This window comes from Rissa tridactyla, chromosome 17 (genome assembly GCF_028500815.1).
Source record: "Rissa tridactyla isolate bRisTri1 chromosome 17, bRisTri1.patW.cur.20221130, whole genome shotgun sequence".
Classification (NCBI taxonomy): domain Eukaryota; kingdom Metazoa; phylum Chordata; class Aves; order Charadriiformes; family Laridae; genus Rissa; species Rissa tridactyla.
Window position 1 is genome coordinate 7,855,178 of NC_071482.1, and position 19,930 is coordinate 7,875,107.

General features: G+C 59.1%; 1 protein-coding gene across 1 annotated transcript in view; it reads left to right on the forward strand.

Moving 5' to 3' along the window:
• Positions 1-5,109, forward strand: part of LOC128918724 (uncharacterized) — a 40,783-nt gene extending 35,674 nt beyond the window's left edge. Inside the window, exons 4-8 of the mRNA XM_054223278.1 lie at positions 1,023-1,077; positions 1,348-1,525; positions 2,417-2,548; positions 2,655-2,756; positions 4,878-5,109. Of these exons, the coding sequence (XP_054079253.1) occupies positions 1,023-1,077; positions 1,348-1,525; positions 2,417-2,548; positions 2,655-2,756; positions 4,878-4,973 (563 nt within the window). The 3' untranslated portion in view covers positions 4,974-5,109. The remainder of the gene's footprint in view (positions 1-1,022; positions 1,078-1,347; positions 1,526-2,416; positions 2,549-2,654; positions 2,757-4,877) is intronic.
• The last annotated feature ends 14,821 nt before the right edge of the window (positions 5,110-19,930 follow it).

The window sequence follows — 19,930 nt, forward strand, 5'->3', positions numbered from 1 at the left end:
CTCCATGTCCCTCTGTGTCCCTGTGGGTCCCTCTGTGTCCCTCCATGTCCCTGCACATCCCTCTCCCTCCCTGTCCCTGCGTGTCCCTCCATATCCCTGCGTGTCCCTCCCTGTCCCTCTGTGTCCCCGTGGGTCCCTCTGTGTCCATCCCTGTCCCTGCGCATCCCTCCCTGTCCCTGCGCATCCCCGCGTGTCCCTGTGCATCCCTCCCGCTCCCTGTCCCTGCGTGTCCCTCCCTGTCCCTGCGTGTCCCTCCATATCCCCCTGTGTCCCCGTGGGTCCCTCTGTGTCCCTCCATGTCCCTGCGCATCCCTCCCCGTCCCTGTCCCTCCGTGTCCCCGTGGGTCCCTCTGTGTCCCCCCGTGTCCCTGCACATCCCTCCATGTCCCTGTGTGTCCCTCAACGTCCCTGCACGTCCCTCCGTGTCCCTGCGCATCCCCACGTGTCCCTGCACATCCCTCCCCGTCCCTGTGGGTCCCTCTGCGTCCCTCCGTGTCCCTCCGTGTCCCTGTACGTCCCTCCATGTCCCTGTGTGTCCCTCAACGTCTCTGTGCATCCCCGCGTGTCCCTGTGCATCACTCCCCGTCCCTGTCCCTCTGTGTCCCTGTGGGTCCCTCTGTGTCCCTCCGTGTCCCTGTATGTCCCTGTATGTCCCTCTACATCCCTGCGCATCCCTCCATGTCCCTACGCATCCCCGCGTGTCCCTGCACATCCCTCCCCGTCCCTGTCCCTCTGTGTCCCTGTGGGTCCCTCTGTGTCCCTCCGTGTCCCTGTACGTCCCTCCCCGTCCCTGTATGTCCCTCCGTGTCCCTGTATGTCCCTCGACGTCCCTGTGCGTCCCTCAACATCCCTGTGCGTCCCTCCATGTCCCTGCGCATCCCTGTCCCTCCGCGTCCCTGCGCGTCCGTGCCGCCGGGGGTGGTGGCTCCGGGGGCAGCGGGAGGTTTCTGGCAGGCCTGCGCCCTGCGGGGCTCTGCGCGTCGCGGTGCTGCGCGCGACGCCGGCCTTCGCGTGTGCCGCAGGGCTTCGCACGCCGCAGGGCTTCGCACGCTCCGGGGCTTTGCACGGCGCGGGGGGGTTTTGCACGGCGCCGGTGGGGGGGGGGTTTGCACGTTGCAGTTCTTTCCGCGCCGGGGGGGGGCTTTGCACGCCGCAGGGCTCTCCCCGCTTCCCCACCCGGCGGCGGTTCGGTGCCCACCGGGGCGGTGCAAGCGCAAGACCCGCCTTTACCCTCGCGCGCGCCCCAGAAAATCCCAAAACGCTGCGATTCCCCTTTCTCCCCGTTCCCCGTCCTTGCTGATCCCCCCCCCCCCCCACCCCCGCCCCCCATCTCCCCTTGCCTTGCAGCGAGGAGAAGTCGGGCTATTCCACGTCGCAGCCGGAACCCGGCACGGGGGGGACGCTGTGGGACAACGGGGCCACCACCATCGACCGCCTGGTGCAGGGCATCAGCTTCTCGCAGCCCGCCTGCCCCGAGCACATGCTGCTCAACAGCCAGCTCCTCGGCACCCCCGGCAGCTCCCAGGTGCCGCCTGGGGCGGGGGGGGTTGGGCAGGGTGGGGGGCACGCTGGGTGTGCAGCGTTTGTCACGGCGGGATGGGACGTGGCGGTCCTGGGGCTGCGGCTTGGCCAGGTTTTAGCATCCCGGGATGCGGCCGTGAAGCGTTTGGGATGCAACTCCGCAGTGTATATAATATCGGGGAGCGACGTCGCGATAGCGGGGACGCGGCTTCGCCAGGTTTTTCGTCTGGGGACGCGGCTTTGCCGGGTTTTGTCATCCCAGGATGCGGCTTTGCCAGGTTTTATCATCTGGGGATGCGGCTTTGTAATGTTTTGTCATCCCGGGATGCGGCCGTGCAGCGTTTGGGATGCAAATTCCCGTTATGTGTCGTATCAGGGAGCGACTTGGCGATATCGGGGATGCGGCTTGGCCGGGTTTTATCATCCCGGGATGCGGCCGTGCAGGGTTTGGGATGCAACTCCGCAGTATATATAATATCAGGGAGCGACATCGCAATATCGGGGATGCATCCGATTGAGAACATCGGGGTCCCACATTGCGCTATTTATTGTATTCGGGACGCGCCTTTTGCATTCCGGAGACGGGATTAAGGAGCGCCTTCGCAGTATTTAGGATCGCGGGGGAGCAACGTTGCGATTTTGCCCGGTGTTTGTAATATTTTGGGGGGCGTCACCTCGCCGCGCGGGGGATCCGGGCGCTGCAGCTGGCGGCGTTTGCCATCAGGGGGTGCAGCTCCGCAACGTTCCTCCTCTTGAAAGCCGGGATTTTTTCCCGAGCTGCGGCTCCAACTTTGCGGGGATTCGTAACTTTTGATGGTGGGTTTGGTTTTTTTTTTTTGGTGTTTTTTTTTTTTTGTGTGTGTGTGTGTTTTGGCACGGGGGGGGCGGCCGGCAGAGCCCGTGGCAGCGGCTGGTGAAGCGGATGACGCGCTTCTTCACCAAACTGGACGCCGACGGCTCGTACCGCGCCCTGAAGGAGGTGTGTGAGAAGATGGGGTACGGCTGGAAGAAGAGCTGCACCAACCAGGTAGGGATCGGGGGGTCAAATCAGGGAGTGGGGACGCCCCCCCCCCGCCACGCCGTTGCGTCTGCCTGTCATCTGGGGACACCCCCGCTTCGCTGCCGGTTTGCAGGTCACCATCTCGACCACGGACAGGAGGAACAACAAGCTCATCTTCAAGGTGAACCTGGTGGAGATGGAGGGCAAGATTTTGGTGGATTTTCGCCTCTCCAAGGTGAGCGGGGGGCGGGGTGGGGGGGTCAGGGCAGGCGCGTGATGGCGGCGCGGTGGGGGCAAGGCGATGCGGGGTCTTGCGAGACCGTGCGAGGTGGGTCCGAGGTGATGGAGGACCGTGCGAGGTGGGTCCGAGGTGATGGAGGATCATGGAAGGTTGGGTGCAAGGTGGTGCAGGACCACGCGAGGTGGGTGCGAGGTACGTGCAGGACCATGCAAGGTTGGGTGCAAAGCGATGCAGGACCATGCAAGGTGGTGCAGGACCGTGCAAAGTGGGCGCGAGGTGGGTGCAGGACCATGTAAAGTGGGTGCAAGACCATGCAAGGTGGGGTGCAAGGTGGTGCAGGACCATGCAAGGTTGGGTGCAAGGTGGTGCAAGACCATGTAAGGTGGGTGCAAGACCATGCAAAGTGATGCAGGACCATGCAAGGTTGGGTGCAAGGTGATGCAGGACCATGCAAGGTGGTGCAGGACTGTGCAAGGTGGGTGCAAGACCATGCAAGGTTGGGTGCAAGGTGGTGCAGGACCATGCAAGGTTGGGTGCAAGGTGGTGCAGGACCATGCAAGGTGGTGCAAGACCATGTAATGTGGGTGCAAGACCAAGCAAGGTGATGCAGGACCGTGCAAAGTGGGTGCAAGACCATGCAAGGTGGGTGCAAGGTGGTGCAGGACCATGCAAGGTGATGCAGGACCGTGCAAAGTGGGTGTGAGGTGGGTGCAGGACCATGCAAGGCTGGGTGCAAGGTAATGCAGGACCATGCAAGGTGGTGCAAGACCATGTAACGTGGGTGCAAGACCATGCAAAGTGATGCAGGACCATGCAAGGTTGGGTGCAAGGTGATGCAGGACCATGCAAGGTGGGTGCAAGACCGTGCAAGGTGGGTGCAAGACCATGCAAGGTAGTGCAAGACCATGTAAGGTGGGTGTAAAGTGGTGCAGGACCATGCAAGGTGAGTGCAAGACCATGCAAGGTTGGGCGTAATGTGGTGCAGGACCATGCAAGGTTGGGTGCAAGGTAGTGCAGGACCATGCAAGGTGGTGCAAGACCATGTAAGGTGAGTGCAAGACCAAGCAAGGTGATGCAGGACCGTGCAAAGTGGGTGCAAGACCATGCAAGGTGGGTGCAAGGTGGTGCAGGACCATGCAAGGTGATGCAGGACCGTGCAAAGTGGGTGCAAGACCATGCAAGGTTGGGTGCAAGGTGGTGCAGGACCATGCAAGGTGATGCAGGACCGTGCAAAGTGGGTGCAAGACCATGCAAGGTTGGGTGCAAGGTGATGCAGGACCATGCAAGGTGATGCAGGACCGTGCAAAGAGGGTGTGAGGTGGGTGCAGGACCATGCAAGGCTGGGTGCAAGGTGATGCAGGACCATGCAAGGTGATGCAGGACCATGTAACGTGGGTGCAAGACCATGCAAAGTGATGCAGGACCATGCAAGGTTGGGTGCAAGGTGATGCAGGACCATGCAAGGTGGGTGCAAGACCGTGCAAGGTGGGTGCAAGACCATGCAAGGTAGTGCAAGGCCATGTAAGGTGGGTGCAAGGTGGTGCAGGACCATGCAAGATGAGTGCAAGACCATGCAAGGTTGGGCGTAATGTGGTGCAGGACCATGCAAGGTTGGGTGCAAGGTGGTGCAGGACCATGCAAGGTGGTGCAAGACCACGTAAGGTGAGTGCAAGACCAAGCAAGGTGATGCAGGACCATGCAAGGTGGGTGCAAGACCAAGCAAGGTGATGCAGGAGCATGCAAAGTGGGTGCAAGATGGGTGCAAGACCATGCAGGTGGGTGCGAGGTGATGCAGGACCATGCAAGGTTGGGTGCGAGGTGATGCAGGACCATGCGAGGTGATGCAGGACCATGCGAGGTGATGCAGGACCATGCAGGTGGGTGCGAGGTGACGCAGGACCGTGCAAGGTTGGGTGCAGAGTGGGTGCAAGGCCACGCAAGGTGGGTGTGAGGTGGGGCAGGGCCGTGCCAGGTCGGGTGCGAGGCGGCGCACGGTGGTGCCCAGCGGGCGCAAAGCCCTGCGCGGCGGGTGCAAGGGAGGGCGGGAGGCGACGCGAGGTGGGCGCAAGTCAATGCGACACCCCCGCCCCCCCCCCCCCGTCTCTCCCCGCGCAGGGCGACGGCCTGGAGTTCAAGAGGCATTTCCTGAAAATCAAGGGCAAGCTCAGCGACATCGTCAGCACCCAGAAAGTCTGGCTGCCCGCCACCTGAGCCCCCTGCACCCCGCCTGCCTCCTCCTCCTCCTCCTCTTCCTCTTCCTCCTCCTCCCTCCTCCTCCTTCTCCTGGCGGGGGCTCCCGTGGCAGCACCCGAACGCCGTGAAGGCGACCGACCGCGCGCTTCGGATTTTAAAGGTTCAATAAAGCCCTGGGGGGGGGACAAAGCGATTGCCGCTGGCTGCAGCCGGGGTGCTTGGGGGGAGCGGTGGGGGGGGGCTCCACGGCCCGGCAATTAAAACCGGCGTTAAATAAAAAAATAGCAATTAGGGATCAATACCCCCACCCCCAACCTTAGTTGCACCCCAAAAAGGGCCACAGTTGGCCTCGTTACCCCAATTAATCCTGCTGGGTCCAGCCCAGCCCCGCGCCGGCACCAGCATTTTGCCCCAAACCTCGAGATTTGTGGGCAAAAAAACCTCCCCAGAGGTGCCGGGAGCTGCTCTGCGATGTCACCCATTTTCCGGGTTTTGGGGTGGGATGCGACGTTATTTTTTTTTTTTTTTTTTTTTTCCCTCGACAAGCACAGGGCTCGTTCACTCTGAAACCTACTGATGGCGCAGCATCGCTCGGCCCGGCGGAAATCTCACTCCGGGGTCTGCGCTGAGCCCCGCAGCCCTAAACCAGCCCATGACACCCCACCTAGGGTTTGGGGGCTGACACCCCCCCCCCCCCCCCCCCCCAACCCCCCCTCCTCACCCCTTCCTGCCCTGTCTCGGGGCAGCGGCTGCCCTCGTTTTCCAACCTCTTTAATTGCTTTGCGGAAGGGCTAACGAGCCAAGAGCTGCCAGGGGTTGTTAGCGCTGGAGCGAGAGAGGAGAGCGGGGGATTAACCCCGAGGGGAGACACCCCCCCCCCAAAAAAAAAGAGCATCCCCCCCCAAAAAAACCCCACCGAGCACCACAATTTCTCCCCCAACCCCAACAGCCGCCTCAACTTTTCGTTATTGGGGTGGAAAACGCTCTTTTTACTAGTTTTCCCCCTTTTTCTTAAAGTAAGTATTTTTAATATCCCTTTCCCTGGCTTTTTTTTTTTTTTTTTTCCTGGTGGGAACCGCCGCCCCCCCCCCCCCCCCCGCCCCCCCGGCGAAGCAATTAGCGGCGATTTTTTAATTGCATATTTATATTGCAGCCGGGGAGTGAGACCCCGGCAGCGGGCGAGGGGGGAAGCAGGAAGACGCCGCCTCCGACCTTGTTTGCTTTTCAGCCGGGATTAAGCGCTTTTAATTGTCCCGGAGATCACAGATTGCAGCCGGGGGGGATAATTAAGCTGAATACAGGGTTTTCTGGTTCACTCCCCCCAGGAATTTATATTTCTAAGGGAAAAGAAAATATAAAAGCTTCGGGGATGCCTTGGGGAATTAACGGGTTTTCGGGGGGGGGTGGTTGCGAGGCCGGACACAACTCGTTGCACGAGTAGGTCTCACCTTTGCAGGCCGTGAGGCCGGAGCCTCCCCTTTAGCGGCAAATTATTTTTTTCCTGCCAAAAATAGGTTATTTGGGGGGGTGTGTGACACGTTTTCCCCCTCCCTGGGTTGCTTCGGCAGAGGCCGCGCGCCGCTCGCGCTCCGCCGCGGTCTCGCGCGTTCACCGGGCTCGAGTATCCCGCGGGAATTATTTTTCGCCCCCAATTTTTGCGGCTTGTTTTTTTTTTTTTTTGGTTGGTTGGTTTTTGCTCCGGAGGTGGGGGGGGGGGGGGGGGGATTATTTTCTGCTTTTTGGGGTTGGAGGGGGAAATTCTAGGCGGGGTGTTGGGGGGAATAAAAGGTTTATTTTAAAATCTTTCCGGGTAAAAAAAAAAAAAAAAAGGGGGCCGTGCGGAGCCGGGGCCCTGAAAGCGCCCATTGTACGGCCCCGCTGGGGACAAGGCGCTCTCAGAGAGGCACCGGAGCGTGGAAAATGCCTTAAACCAACATTATCGGCGGCGCGGGCGGCCGGGGCCGGGCAGGGGGGGGCTTTTCTCCCCCCCACCTCATCCCAAATTCATGGCGTTGGGGCCGGACGCGGGTTCTCCTGCCGTCCCCGGGGCACCTCGCGAGGTCCTGGGGTTTGGGAGGCGGCGAGAGGGGAGGCGGGATGGAGGGAGGCGGGCGTGGAAGGGGGATGGAGACGGAGGAGGCGGGATGGAGGACGCAGAGGTGGGATGCGGGATTTAGGATGTCGGTGCGGGATGGAGGATGCGGGATGGAGATGGAGGACGCGGGATGGAGGACGCAGAGGTGGGACGCGGGACTTAGGATGTAGATGCGGGATGGAGGATGCAGAGGTGTGATGCAGGATTTAGGATGTAGGTGTAGGATGCGGGATGGAGGGTTTGGGATGGAGATGGAGGACGCGCGATGGAGGACACAGAGGTGGGATGCAGGATTTAGGATGTAGGTGCAGGATGGAGGATGCAGAGGTGGGATGCGGGATTTAGGATGTAGGTGTAGGATGCGGGATGGAGGATTCAGGATGGAGATGTGGGATGGAGGGTTTGGGATGGAGATGGAGGATGCGGGATGGAGGACGCAGAGGTGGGATGCAGGATTTAGGATGTCGGTGCGGGATGTGGGATGGAGGATTCAGGATGGAGATGTGGGATGGAGGGTTTGGGATGGAGACGGAGGATGCGGGATGGAGGACGCAGAGGTGGGATGCGGGATTTAGGATGGAGATGCGGGATGGAGGACGCAGAGGTGGGATGCGGGATTTTGGATGTAGATGCGGGATGGAGGACGCAGGTGGGATGCGGGATTTAGGATGTAGATGTGGGATGGAGGATGCAGAGGGGGGATGCAGGATTTAGGATGTAGGCGCAGGATGCGGGATGGAGGATTCAGGATGGAGATGTGGGATGGAGGGTTTGGGATGGAGACGGAGGATGCGGGATGGAGGACACAGAGGCGGGATGCAGGATTTAGGATGTAGATGCGGGATGGAGGACACAGGTGGGATGCAGGATTTAGGATGTAGGTGCGGGATGGAGGACACAGGTGGGATGCGGGATTTAGGATGTAGATGTGGGATGGAGGATGCAGAGGGGGGATGCAGGATTTAGGATGTAGGCGCAGGATGCGGGATGGAGGATTCAGGATGGAGATGTGGGATGGAGGGTTTGGGATGGAGACGGAGGATGCGGGATGGAGGACACAGAGGCGGGATGCAGGATTTAGGATGTAGATGCGGGATGGAGGACACAGGTGGGATGCAGGATTTAGGATGTAGGTGCGGGATGGAGGGCACAGGTGGGATGCGGGATTTAGGATGTAGGTGCGGGATGGAGGATGCAGAGGTGGGACGCAGGATTTAGGATGTAGGTGCAGGATGTGGGATGCAGATGTGGGATATAGGATTTAGGATGTAGGTACGGGATGGAGGAATCAGGATGCAGGTTGGGCACGTTGGATTTAGGATGTAGATGTGGGATGGAGGACGCAGAGGTGGGACGCGGGATTTGGGATGTAGGTGCAGGATGCAGAGTGGAGGATTTAGGGTGCAGATGGGGGATGTTGGATTGAGGATGTAGATACAGGACGTGGGATGAAGGATGCAGATGGGATATGGGATTTGGGATGCGGATGCCGGATGGAGGGTTCAGGAAGCAGATGTAGGATATAGGATTTGGGATATAGATGCCGGATGTGGCATGGAGATGCAGAGGTGGGACACAGGAATTGGGGGGGGATGGAGGATCCAGGGTGTGGATGCAGGGCGCCAGATGCGGGATACAAGAGAAGGGATGCAGAAGCAGGATTTAGGATGCAGGAAGGACATGGGAGGGGGGATTTAGGCTGCTGCAGACACAAGGTCCCGGATGGAGGATACAGGACATGGATACAGAACACATGGAGATGCAGATGTGGGGTGCAGGACACGGCAGGAGATGAAAGAACAGATGCAGGATTTAGGATGCAGGTGCCGGAGATGGGATTTGGGACGCAGACGCAGGACACGGGATGCGGAAGCACAATTTCGGCTGCAGAGGTGGGATACAGGATGCAGGACACAGAAGGTGGGATGCAGATGCAGGACAGGGGATGCGGAAGCAGGATTTAGGGTGCAGAGACGGGATGGAGGTGCAGGACAAAGGATGCTCCAGCCCCGGAGTGTCACGGTGCAGGCCCTGCCCAGGGATGTCGCGGCACCCCCGGAGATGGGGAGCGCGTGCAACAAGTCGGGAAATGCAGATTTCCAAGGAAAAAAAAATTATAGCTATTGAATCTCATACAGGGATTTTGCAGCTCGTCCCCCATCTGGGAGGCAGAGCCCGGCTGCGTGGCCACATCTGCCCGCCAGATGTGTCAGGGCGGCGATTTGGGAAGGGGAACGGAGCCCCTGCGGATGGGGAAACCTCCTGGCTTCATCCCTGTGCAGGCTGGATTGGGAACGCCGCTCTCGCGTATCACACCTGCTCCGGAGAAACGCCTGGATGGGACCAGGAATGAGCTGGAAGGAAGGACTGGATGGGACCGATCCGCCCTTGCAGATTATTTTAATTGCAATTAAGCTTTCGTCCTGCGGTTGCGGGGTGGGGGGGGGGGATGACGGGGATGGGGCGCAGCCAGGATGCAGCCATAGGGTTCCCAGCCCAGACAGGGGTGAGGATGCGGGAGGCGGGATGGAGATGCGGGATGCAAGCGCAGGGCTTGGGATGCAGGTGCAGGACGTGGGATGGGGAGGCAGGGTGCAGGTGAGGGCGCGGGATGCGGGTGCGTGCGGAAGACGTGGGACGAAGGGGGCAGGTGCAGGACCCGGGATGCAGGTGCAGGGCTCAGGGTGCAGAGGCAGGATTTGGGATGCAGGATGCGGAGGTGGGATGCAGATGCGGGGTGCGGGATGCAGATGTGGGATGCAGGATGCAGATGTGGGATGCAGATGATATGGGATGCAGGATGCAGATGCGGGATGCAGGATGCAGGTGCGGGATGCAGATGTAGGATGCGGGATGCAGATGTAGGATGCAGGATGCAGATGTGGGATGCAGGTGCAGGATGCAGATGTGGGATGCAGGATGCAGATGTCGGGTGCAGGATGCAGATGTCGGGTGCAGGATGCAGATGCGGGATGCAGAATGCAGATGCAGGATGCAGGAGGCGCGGGATGCAGGATGCAGATGCAGGATGTGGGATGCAGGTGCAGGATGCAGATGTGGGATGGAGGATGCAGATGCAGGATGCAGATGTGGGATGCAGAATGCAGATGCAGGATGCAGGAGGTGCGGGATGTGGGATGCAGGATGTGGGATGCAGATGCGGGATGCAGGTGCAGGGTGTGGGATGCAGATGTGGGATGCAGATGCGGGATGCAGGTGCGGGGTGTGGGATGCAGATGCAGGATGCAGATGTCGGGTGCGGGATGCAGATGCGGGATGCAGAATGCAGATGCAGGATGCAGGAGGTGCGGGATGCAGGACGCAGATGCAGGTGCGGGATGTGGGATGCAGGTGCGGGATGTGGGATGCAGGTGTGGGATGCGGGATGCAGATGCAGGATGCGGGATGCAGATGTCAGGTGCGGGATGCAGGAGGCGCAGGAAGCAGGATGCAGATGCAGGATGTGGGATGCAGATGCGGGATGCATGTGCGGGGTGTGGGATGCAGATGCGGGATGCAGATGCAGGATTCGGGATGCAGATGCAGGATGCAGGTGTCGGGTACAGGATGCAGATGCGGGATGCAGATACAGCACCGGGATGGCGATGCCCCACTTTGAGCATGGAAAACTGGCAGAAACATTTCCCCATCTGGTTTTTCGGGGGAAATTTGGCATTTTCCCGCTAACATCGGCCTTTTGGGGACTGGCAATCCAACCGGTTTGTTTCTTGCAGAAGCATTTCTATTTTCTGAACCGCCCCCATCAGCTCAGCGTCTCCAGGGCAGCAAATATTAATTTAAGAAAAAAAAACCCCAAAACCACCCTAAAGCTGGAGCAATTCCATCCGAAAACACCGAAATCCAGCGGTTCCCTTTCTAAATCGGCATCTCCTTCCTTTCTCCTCAGCACATTTCCCGCTGTGGAGGTGCCGGAGGGGCTGGATTTTTAACTCAGGAGATGTTTTAGCTCTTGCAAAACCATCGCAGCAGCCTCGGAAAGCCGCCGCGTTACTAAAAGGAAAAATGCAGAGGAGTCTGTTAAGGAAACTCCTGCAAAAACCCTTCCAGAAAACACCCCAGGCAAGGCTGGCTTTTTATTCGGGCTTTTTTCCCCCCTTTTTTTCATCGGGGACATGAGTTTTGCAGGTCATGGAGTGCCCGGAGGATGGTGCAAGGTGGGTTTTTGCAGTTGGGTTTGGCCCCTGAATCCTCCTGCCAGGGGTTTTGCTGGGGAAAACTTGGAATTTGCAGGTTAAAACTGGAATTCGTGGGTTCAAACCTACAAATATCTCCCACACACCCCCCGCCAAAACTGGGGGTTTGGCACCGCGGATGCAGCTCGGTGGTGGTGCCGGGGCCGGGGGTGAGAGGCCCCATCGGTGCCTCTCGCCCGGCAGGCGGGAGGGGGAGAAAAATGCTTTAAAAAGGTAAAAAAAAAAAAGAAAAAGCTCCAGATCAGGGAGGCTGAGGTCATTTTTTTGGCGAGGAAGTCGGCTCCTTCCAAATGCCTCCGGGTCGGGTTCAATATCAGCAGAAACATTCTTGGGCAGGGTGGGGAGAAAGCACCGCTCTCGCCGTCAAGAGCGAATCCCGAAACACCCCAAAATGCCCCAAAAAAAACCCCAAAGCACCCTAAAAAAAAAAAACCCAAAGCTCCCACCCAAAAAAATACCCTCTGCTGCTTTGCAACCCTCCAGGCACGGAGCAAGCTGGGCATCGGAGGGGGAGAAGAGCAAAACCAGCCCATCGTGGGATAAAAAATACTCTCCCCAGGCACGGGGAACTGAACTTTTTAGCCGTTTTCGAGCATCATTTGGCCTCTGCCGGGAGAGGAGGAAAGCGAGGGGGTCTGGCAGGGGAAATGCCGTTTTCCCCGTCATCCTGGAGGGTTTTAGCTCGTTGCTCCGCTCCTTCCTTGATTTAGCGTCCTCTCGGCGGGCTCAGCACCCACCAACACCCCGCCTTGGGCAAAGGGACTTGGGCCCGAGGACTAAACCCTGCTGGAAAACGTATCAAAAAGGAGGGGAAAAAATTAAAGGGATGGCATCTACCCCACTTCGCTTGGAGGGCTGAGCAGCTCGGGGGCCTTTCGGTGCCTCGCCGCGAGCCCTCAGACGCCCTGCGAAGCCGTTCTGGCTTTTCCAGCAATTTAGCACATTAGGAGGGTTATGGTTTGGCCGTGTTTATTTTGCTAAACCTCACAAAGCCATAACAGAGCTTGGGGGGGGTGGGGAGGGGAGGCGAGGGGAAGGAGGAGGCGGGGAGATGCACTGAAGGGCTATTAAAAAAAAGCTGGGGGGGGGAGGAAACAAGCAGCTGAAGAGGGAAAACGAGTTGGGGATTGCAGCGGGGCTCTGCAGCTGCAGGGCAGCTGCGGGCAGGGATGGGGCCGGTGGCAGGGATGCTGCAGGTCACAGGGGTGCTGCAAGCGGCAGGGATGCTGCAGGTGGCGGGGATGCAGTGGGTGGCAGGGATGCTGTGGGTACCAGGGATGTGGCAGGGATGCAGTGGGTACCAGGGATGCGGCAGGGATGCGGTGGGTGGCAGGGATGCTGTGGGTACCAGGGATGTGGCAGGGATGCAGTGGGTACCAGGGATGCTGTGGGTACCAGGGATGTGGCAGGGATGCTGCGGGTACCAGGAATGCGGCAGGGATGCGGTGGGTGGCAGGGATGCTGTGGGTACCAGGGATGTGGCAGGGATGCATCAGGGATGCGGTGGGTGGCAGGGATGCTGCGGATGCCAGGGATGTGGCAGGGATGCTGTGGGAACCAGGGATGTGGCAGGGATGCGGCAGGGATGCCATGGGTACCAAGGATGCTGCAGGTACCAGGGATGTGGCAGGGATGCCGTGGGTGGCAGGGATGCTGCAAGTACCAGGGATGTGGCAGGGATAGGTCAAGGATGCTTCAGGTACCAGGGACGTGGCAGGGATATGTCAGGGATGCTGCGGGTACCCGGGATGTGGCAGGGATGTGGTGGGTGGCAGCGATGCTGTGGGTGGCAGGGATGTGGCAGGGATGCTGCGGGTACTAGGGATGCAGTGGCTGGCAGGGATGCAGCCGGGATGTGGTGGGTGGCAGGGATGCTGCGGGTACCAGGGATGTGGCAGGGATGCTGCGGGTACAAGGGATGCTGTGGGTACCAGGGATGTGGCAGGGATGCATCAGGGATGCGGTGGGTGGCAGGGATGCTGCGGATGGCAGGGATGTGGCAGGGATGCGGCAGGGATGCTGTGGGAACCAGGGATGTGGCAGGGATGCGGCAGGGATGCCATGGGTACCAAGGATGCTGCAAGTACCAGGGATGTGGCAGGGATAGGTCAGGGATGCTGCAGGTACCAGGGATGTGGCAGGGATACGTCAGGGATGCTGCGGGTACCCGGGATGTGGCAGGGATGTGGTGGGTGGCAGGGATGCTGTGGGTGGCAGGGATGTGGCAGGGATGCATCAGGGATGCAGCGGGTACCAGGGATGTTGCAGGTACCAGGGATGTGGCAGGGATGTGGCAGGGATGCAGTGGGTGGCAGGGATGCGGCTGGGATGTGGTGGGTGGCAGGGATGCTGTGGGTACCAGGGATGTGGCAGGGATCCGGTAGGGATGCAGCGGGTGGCAGGGATGCTGCGGGTACTAGGGATGCAGTGGCTGGCAGGGATGTGGCGGGGATGTGGTCAGTGCCAGGGATGCTGTGGGTGCCAGGGATGTGGCAGGTGGCAGGGATGCTGCGGGTACCAGGGATGTGGCAGGGATGCATCAGGGATGTGGTGGGTGGCAGGGATGCTGCGGATGGCAGGGATGTGGCAGGGATGCAGTGGGTGGCAGGGATGCAGTGGGTGGCAGGGATGCAGTGGGTGGCAGGGATGCTGCACCTTGCTGAGTCTGTGCACCCCACCAAAATAAAGGGGGGAAAAATATTGCCCAGGAGGACTGAAGGGGAAAAAAAAGCATCTGGAGGGTTTCTGTTCCCCGCTGCGAGGGAGGAGCGAGGCAACGTTCCGGCTGGAGAAAGGGGTTTCTCCTCCACACTTACACATTCCTCCCGTCAGCAGTATTTACACGACGGCACCGGGAGAAATCCCAGGTCGGCCCGACCACCTCCCGCCGGTTACCGCCCCGTGCTGCGGCCCCGCAGCATATTGCTGCTTCATCCCAGTTTTTGCTCCCTGAGTCCCTCGGCTTGGCCATTATCTACATCCTACAGGTGCCATCCGTCCTATGGAAAGATCCTGCTCATCCCCCTCCAGAGCGCTCCCCAAAATTTTCCCCAGCCCAGCACCCATGGGTGCCCTGACTCGGCCTTTGACGGGGCAGAGCTGCTGACAGGGTGGCCCCTGCCCCTCTCGGGTGCAGGGTTTGGGGTGGACTCTGTGCCATGGGGTTGCTCCATCTCCGGGCAGACGCTGGAAAGACCCGGCAGCGATGTCTCCTGCGGGCAACAGGTGTTAGGAGGTGGCGCAGGGATGCCCGCAGGATGCGAGGGTGTTTGCAATGCCCGAGGGTGTTCACAGGAAGCAGGGATGCTCGCAGGAGGCAGGGATGCTCACAGGATGCAGGGATGCTCACAGGATGCAGGGATGCTCGCAGGTGGGAGGGATGCTCGCAGGATGCAGGGATGCTCACAGGAGGCAGGGATGCTCACAGCAGGCAGGGATGCTCGCAGCAGGCAGGGATGCTCGCAGGATGCAGGGATGCTCACAGGAGGCAGGGATGCTCACAGCAGGCAGGGATGCTCGCAGCAGGCAGAGATGATTGCAGGAGGCAGGGATGTTCGCAGGAGGGATGGATGCTACCAGGATGCAGGGATGCTCGCAGCAGGCAGAGATGCTCGCAGGAGGCAGGGATGTTTGCAGGATGCAGTGCTGCTCGCAGGATGCAGGGATGCTCGCAGCAGGCAGGGATGCTCGCAGGATGCAGGGATGCTCGCAGGAGGGAGGGATACTCATAGGATGCAGGGATGCTCGCAGGATGCAGGGATGCTACCAGGATGCAGGGATGCTCACAGGAGGCAGGGATGCTCACAGCAGGCAGGGATGCTCGCAGCAGGCAGAGATGCTTGCAGGAGGCAGGGATGTTCGCAGGAGGGATGGATGCTACCAGGATGCAGGGATGCTCGCAGCAGGCAGGGATGCTCGCAGGAGGCAGGGATGCTCGCAGGAGGGAGGGATACTCATAGGATGCAGGGATGCTCGCAGGATGCAGGGATGCTGGCAGCAGGCAGGGATGCTCACAGGATGCAGGGATGCTCACAGGAGACAGGGATGCTCACAGGAGGCAGGGATGTTCGCAGGAGGCAGGGATGCTCACAGGATGCAGGGATGCTCACAGGGTGCAGGGATGCTGGCAGCAGGCAGGGATGCTCACAGGATGCAGGGATGCTCGCAGCAGGCAGGGATGCTTGCACCACACAGGGAGGTTTGCGTCGGACAGGGATGTTTGCGGCATGCAGGGGTGCTTGCAGAGCACAGGGGTGTTTGCAGCAGGCAGGGACGCTCACAACACACGGGGAAGCTTGCGACGCGCAGGGATGCTTGCAGCACACGGGAATGTTTGGAGCCTGCAGGAACGTTTGCAGCACGCGGGGATATTTGCAGTGCACGGGGATATTTGTGGTGCACGGGGATGCTCGCAGCACGTTTGGCTGCTTGCAGCAGGCGGGGATGTTTGCAGAGCGCAGGGATGCTGGCGGGACGCGGGGATGTCTGCAGCGCAGGAGGATGCTTGCAGCAGCCGGCAGGGATGCTCGCAGCGCGTGGGAATGTTCGCAGCATGCAGGGATATGTGCAGTGCACGGGGATGCCTGCAGCATGTGAGGATGCTTGCAGCACGCGGGGATGTTTGCGGAGTGCGGGGATGCTTGCAGAATACAGTGATGTTTGCAGCACGTGGGGACACTTGCAGCACAGTGGGACGCACGAAGCCACGTTGCGGGAGCCGGGAACACCCGCAGCAGCTTTTCAGGCTCTTTGTGCCTCAGTTTCCCCTTCCCCGAGAGCACGCACAGCACGAGGGCCCGTCGGTTTGCTCGCGGGACGCCGCGGCGCTGGGAAACCTGGCTGCGCCCCGCAGCAGCTTGGCCAGCGGCTCCGCATTCGGCGCTTGGAGGGCGGCCAGGGGGAGCGCTGGGGGCCCGCTGCGCGCCAGATGCGATAAGGAAAGGTTCGGCCGAGGCTGGAAAAAGAAAGAAAAAGAGGTGGGGGGCGGGGGGGGGGGGGAAGCAAAGCAAAAGCAAAGCAAATTCCTTGGCAAATCAAAGCGAAATGCTTGCGGAGTGAGCGTGCGGCCTTGTATCCAGCCATCCGTCTTGATAAGGGGCTCCGGGGAGGAGGAGGAGGAGGAAGAGGAGGGGGAGGCAAGATGATGCCAGGGACCTGTCAGCAATTGCGCTTTGCTGCAAGAAACCCAGCCGATTTCCCACCGCTGGGTGACAAGGGGATGGAGAACCGACCTGCCTCAGTTTCCCCACCCTGTACATGCACGCAGACACGGAAAGGGGTTAAAACCATGCGGGTAAAACGCCTTGGAGGGGTTAAACGGGGCGATTTTCTGCCGGGTTTTTATCCAAAACATATGTTTTCGCCACTATTCCAGTTATCTGGGATATTTCCTGCGTGTTTGCTCCTATGGCAACCGGCCCAGCATGAAAGACCTATTTACTGGGCCCAGGGATAAGGAACAGCCATATGGTGTCAATTTTGAAGGCGCTCCATCCCCTCCGCCTGTCTCCTGTTCTCCCTCCGCCACGGTCTTGGCCCCTCAAGGGGTGTCCACCATGAGCTGGGTCTAGCCAGGGTTGGGGATGGATGCTGTCGGTGAGGTGAGGTGGTAGGTTGGGTTTGGTGAGCTCAGAGGAGGTGGAGATGGGCTGCAGCAGTGGCCTGAGGTCCTTCAGGAGGACATGGTTGGAGAGCAGGTACCTGCAGCATCAGTTTGAGGCCCTTCAAGGAGGTAGGGATGGAGAGCAGGTACCTGCAGCATCAGTTTGAGGCCCTTCAAGGAGGTAGGGATGGAGACAAAGTACCTGCAGCACCAGTTTGAGGTCCTTCAAGGAGGTAGGGATGGAGAGCAGGTACCTGCAGCATCAGTTTGAGGCCCTTCAAGGAGGTAGGGATGGAGAGCAGGTACCTGCAGCATCAGTTTGAGGCCCTTCAAGGAGGTAGGGATGGAGAGAAGGTATCTGCAGCATTGGTCTGAGGTCCTTCATGGAGATAGGAATGGAGACAAGCAACTTACAACATCAGTTTGAGGACTAGCCAAGATGCTGGGCTGGAGATGGAGTTGAGGAGAAGCTAAATACAGCATAGGTCTGAGGTCCAACCAGGAGATGAGGCTGGAAGTAGGGCTGGAGATAAGCTACCTGCAGTGTAGGTTCAGGGTCCATCCGGGAGATGGGGCTAGAGACAGGGCTGGAGAAGACCTACCTGTAATGTTGATCTGAGGGCCATAAAGGAGACGGGGCTGGAAACTGCAGGGAGAAGCCACCTATGTTGGTCTGAGGTCCACGCAGGAAATAAGACTTGGAATAGGACTGGAGACAAGCTATGTGCAACACCAGTCAGATGTTCATCCAGATTATGGGGCTGGAGACATGATCAGGGAGAAGCTACCTGCAATATCATCCTGAGGTCCATCCAGGCGACAAGGCTGGGGACAAGCTACCTGCACCATGGGCCCAAGGTCCACCCAGGAGACATGGCTGAAGACAAGCTACCTGCAACATCGGCCTGAGGTCCACCCAGGAGACATGGTTGAAGACAAGCTACCTACACCATGTGTCCATCCAGAAGACAGGGAGACAAGCTATCTGCAACATCATCCAGAGGTTCATCCATGGTTGAAGACAACCTGCAGTGAAGTTCAGCCCAGCTCTGGCTTAGGGCAGAAGGGAGCTGGGAAGGTCCTGAAGACCGTGAAGACCTCTTATCACCCCCAGAACCTACCAAGGGGGTGCAGTGAGGTCTGTCCCACCCCCAGCAGGTCCAGGTTCCTCTTGGAGGTAACCCCAACGGCCTGAGAAACTCAACACCTGCACGGGGCCAGTCTTTGCTCCTTCCTAAAGATCGAGGCAATTTTTGGACCCAGCGCCAGAGCGGCTCTGTGGGGTTAAAATGACCAAAATGTAAGAAAACGGGGCAAAAACGTCCTCTGGTCGACCGTAAAAATTACAGAAAAAAGAGTATTTTTCTAATAATTCTATTTATTTTTTTTTTTGCTGTCGCTGGGCGTTTGCTGCAGGGAGAGATGATAAAGCCGGGCAGGACCAGGCACGGCGTGGGACAGGGGATTTCGGGAATGATTCACTCCCCAAGCCTCCCGCCGAGGTATTTCTGATGGGAAAAAAAAAAAAGCCAATTTTTTTTTTTTTTGGAAAGAAAAAAAACTTTTACAGGAGTGACCCTTCCCACCAGCCTTGCCATTTTTCTTTTTAATAGGGGGGGAAAAAAAAAAAAAGGCTTTCAGCCAAAATAAACCTTCTCTATGAAAACGTGTGTTCGGGTCAAAAAGCCACTTTTCACTGGGGGAAAAATAAACCAACAAAAAAACCTGTCTGACCCCTGAAGTGATGGGCTGGCAACGCTCACAGGGAGATACGTCTTCTCTGGAGCCAACAGCTCTTCTCCTCCTCCTCTCCTCCTCTTCTCCTCCTCCTCCTCTTCCTTCTCCTCCTCCTCCTCCTTCTCCTTCCCCTCCTCCTCCTCCTTCTCCTTCTCCTTCTCCTCCTTCTCCTTCTCCTTCCTTCTCCTTCCTTCTTCTTCTCATCTTCCTTGTCCTTCTCATCCTTGTTCTTGTCTTCCTTCTCCTCCTCTTCCTCTACTTGTCCTTCTCCCCCTCCTCCCCTTTTCATCTCCTTCTGTTGTCTCATCTTGCCTTGTCTCTTCTCTCTTCATCTTCTCTCCTCATCATCTTCATCTTGTCTTGCCTCTTCTCATCTCTTCATCTTCTCTTCGTCTTCATCTTCTCTTTGTCTTCATCTTCTCTTCGTCTTCATCTTCTCTTCGTCTTCATCTTCTCTTCTCCTTCATCTTCTCTTCCCAGGTGAGGTGTGTGCCCACGTGAGCTCCAGCCTGATGTCCCTCCAGCTTTGCGCCTGTACAACTTGCCACCGGCTCCCCGACCTGTTCCTGCTCCGTGCCTCGGTTTCCCCACTCACCCAAGTGCCCGCTGCACTGCAGAGCACGTTCAGTAGCTGGTGCCACCCAACACTACCTCTGTCACCAAGGTAGGGGGGCACCAGGCAGCCGGCTGGCACCCACTGGCCCCTTCCCAGCAGGGATCCCCCAAACCTTCCCTCCCTGGACATCCTCGGATGTCGATGGGCAACGGGGCAGCCTGGGGGGAGCCGGGCCAGCCCCATGGGGGGAGCAGGGTGGGGAAATGAGGTGTCTGCTGGGGACAGGACGGGGTGATGGGGACCAGGGGAAGGTACCGAGTGGGGACTGGGACAAGGTGATGGGGACTGGGATGAGGTACCTGACGGGGACTGGCATGGGGTGGTGGGATCCAGGACAAGGTGATGAGGACTGCGACAAGACACCTGACAGGGACTGGGGTGAGGTGATGGGGACGAGGACAAGGTGATAGGAACCAGGACAAGGAATCTATGGGGAGGACGGGGATGGGGCAATGGGACGTGTATGAGGTGCCTGCTGGACACAGGGTGATGGGGACCTGGACAAGGTACCTGCTGGGGACAGGGTGAGGACCAGGGTGAGGTATCTGCTGGGGATGGGGCAATGACGTCTGAGACAAGGTGCCTGCTGGAGGCAGGATGATGGGAACGGGGACAAGGTGCCTGGTGGGGACGGGGTGATGTGGACCAGGATGAGATACCTGGCGGGGATGGGGTGATGGGTACCAGGACAAGGTACATGCTAGGAACAGA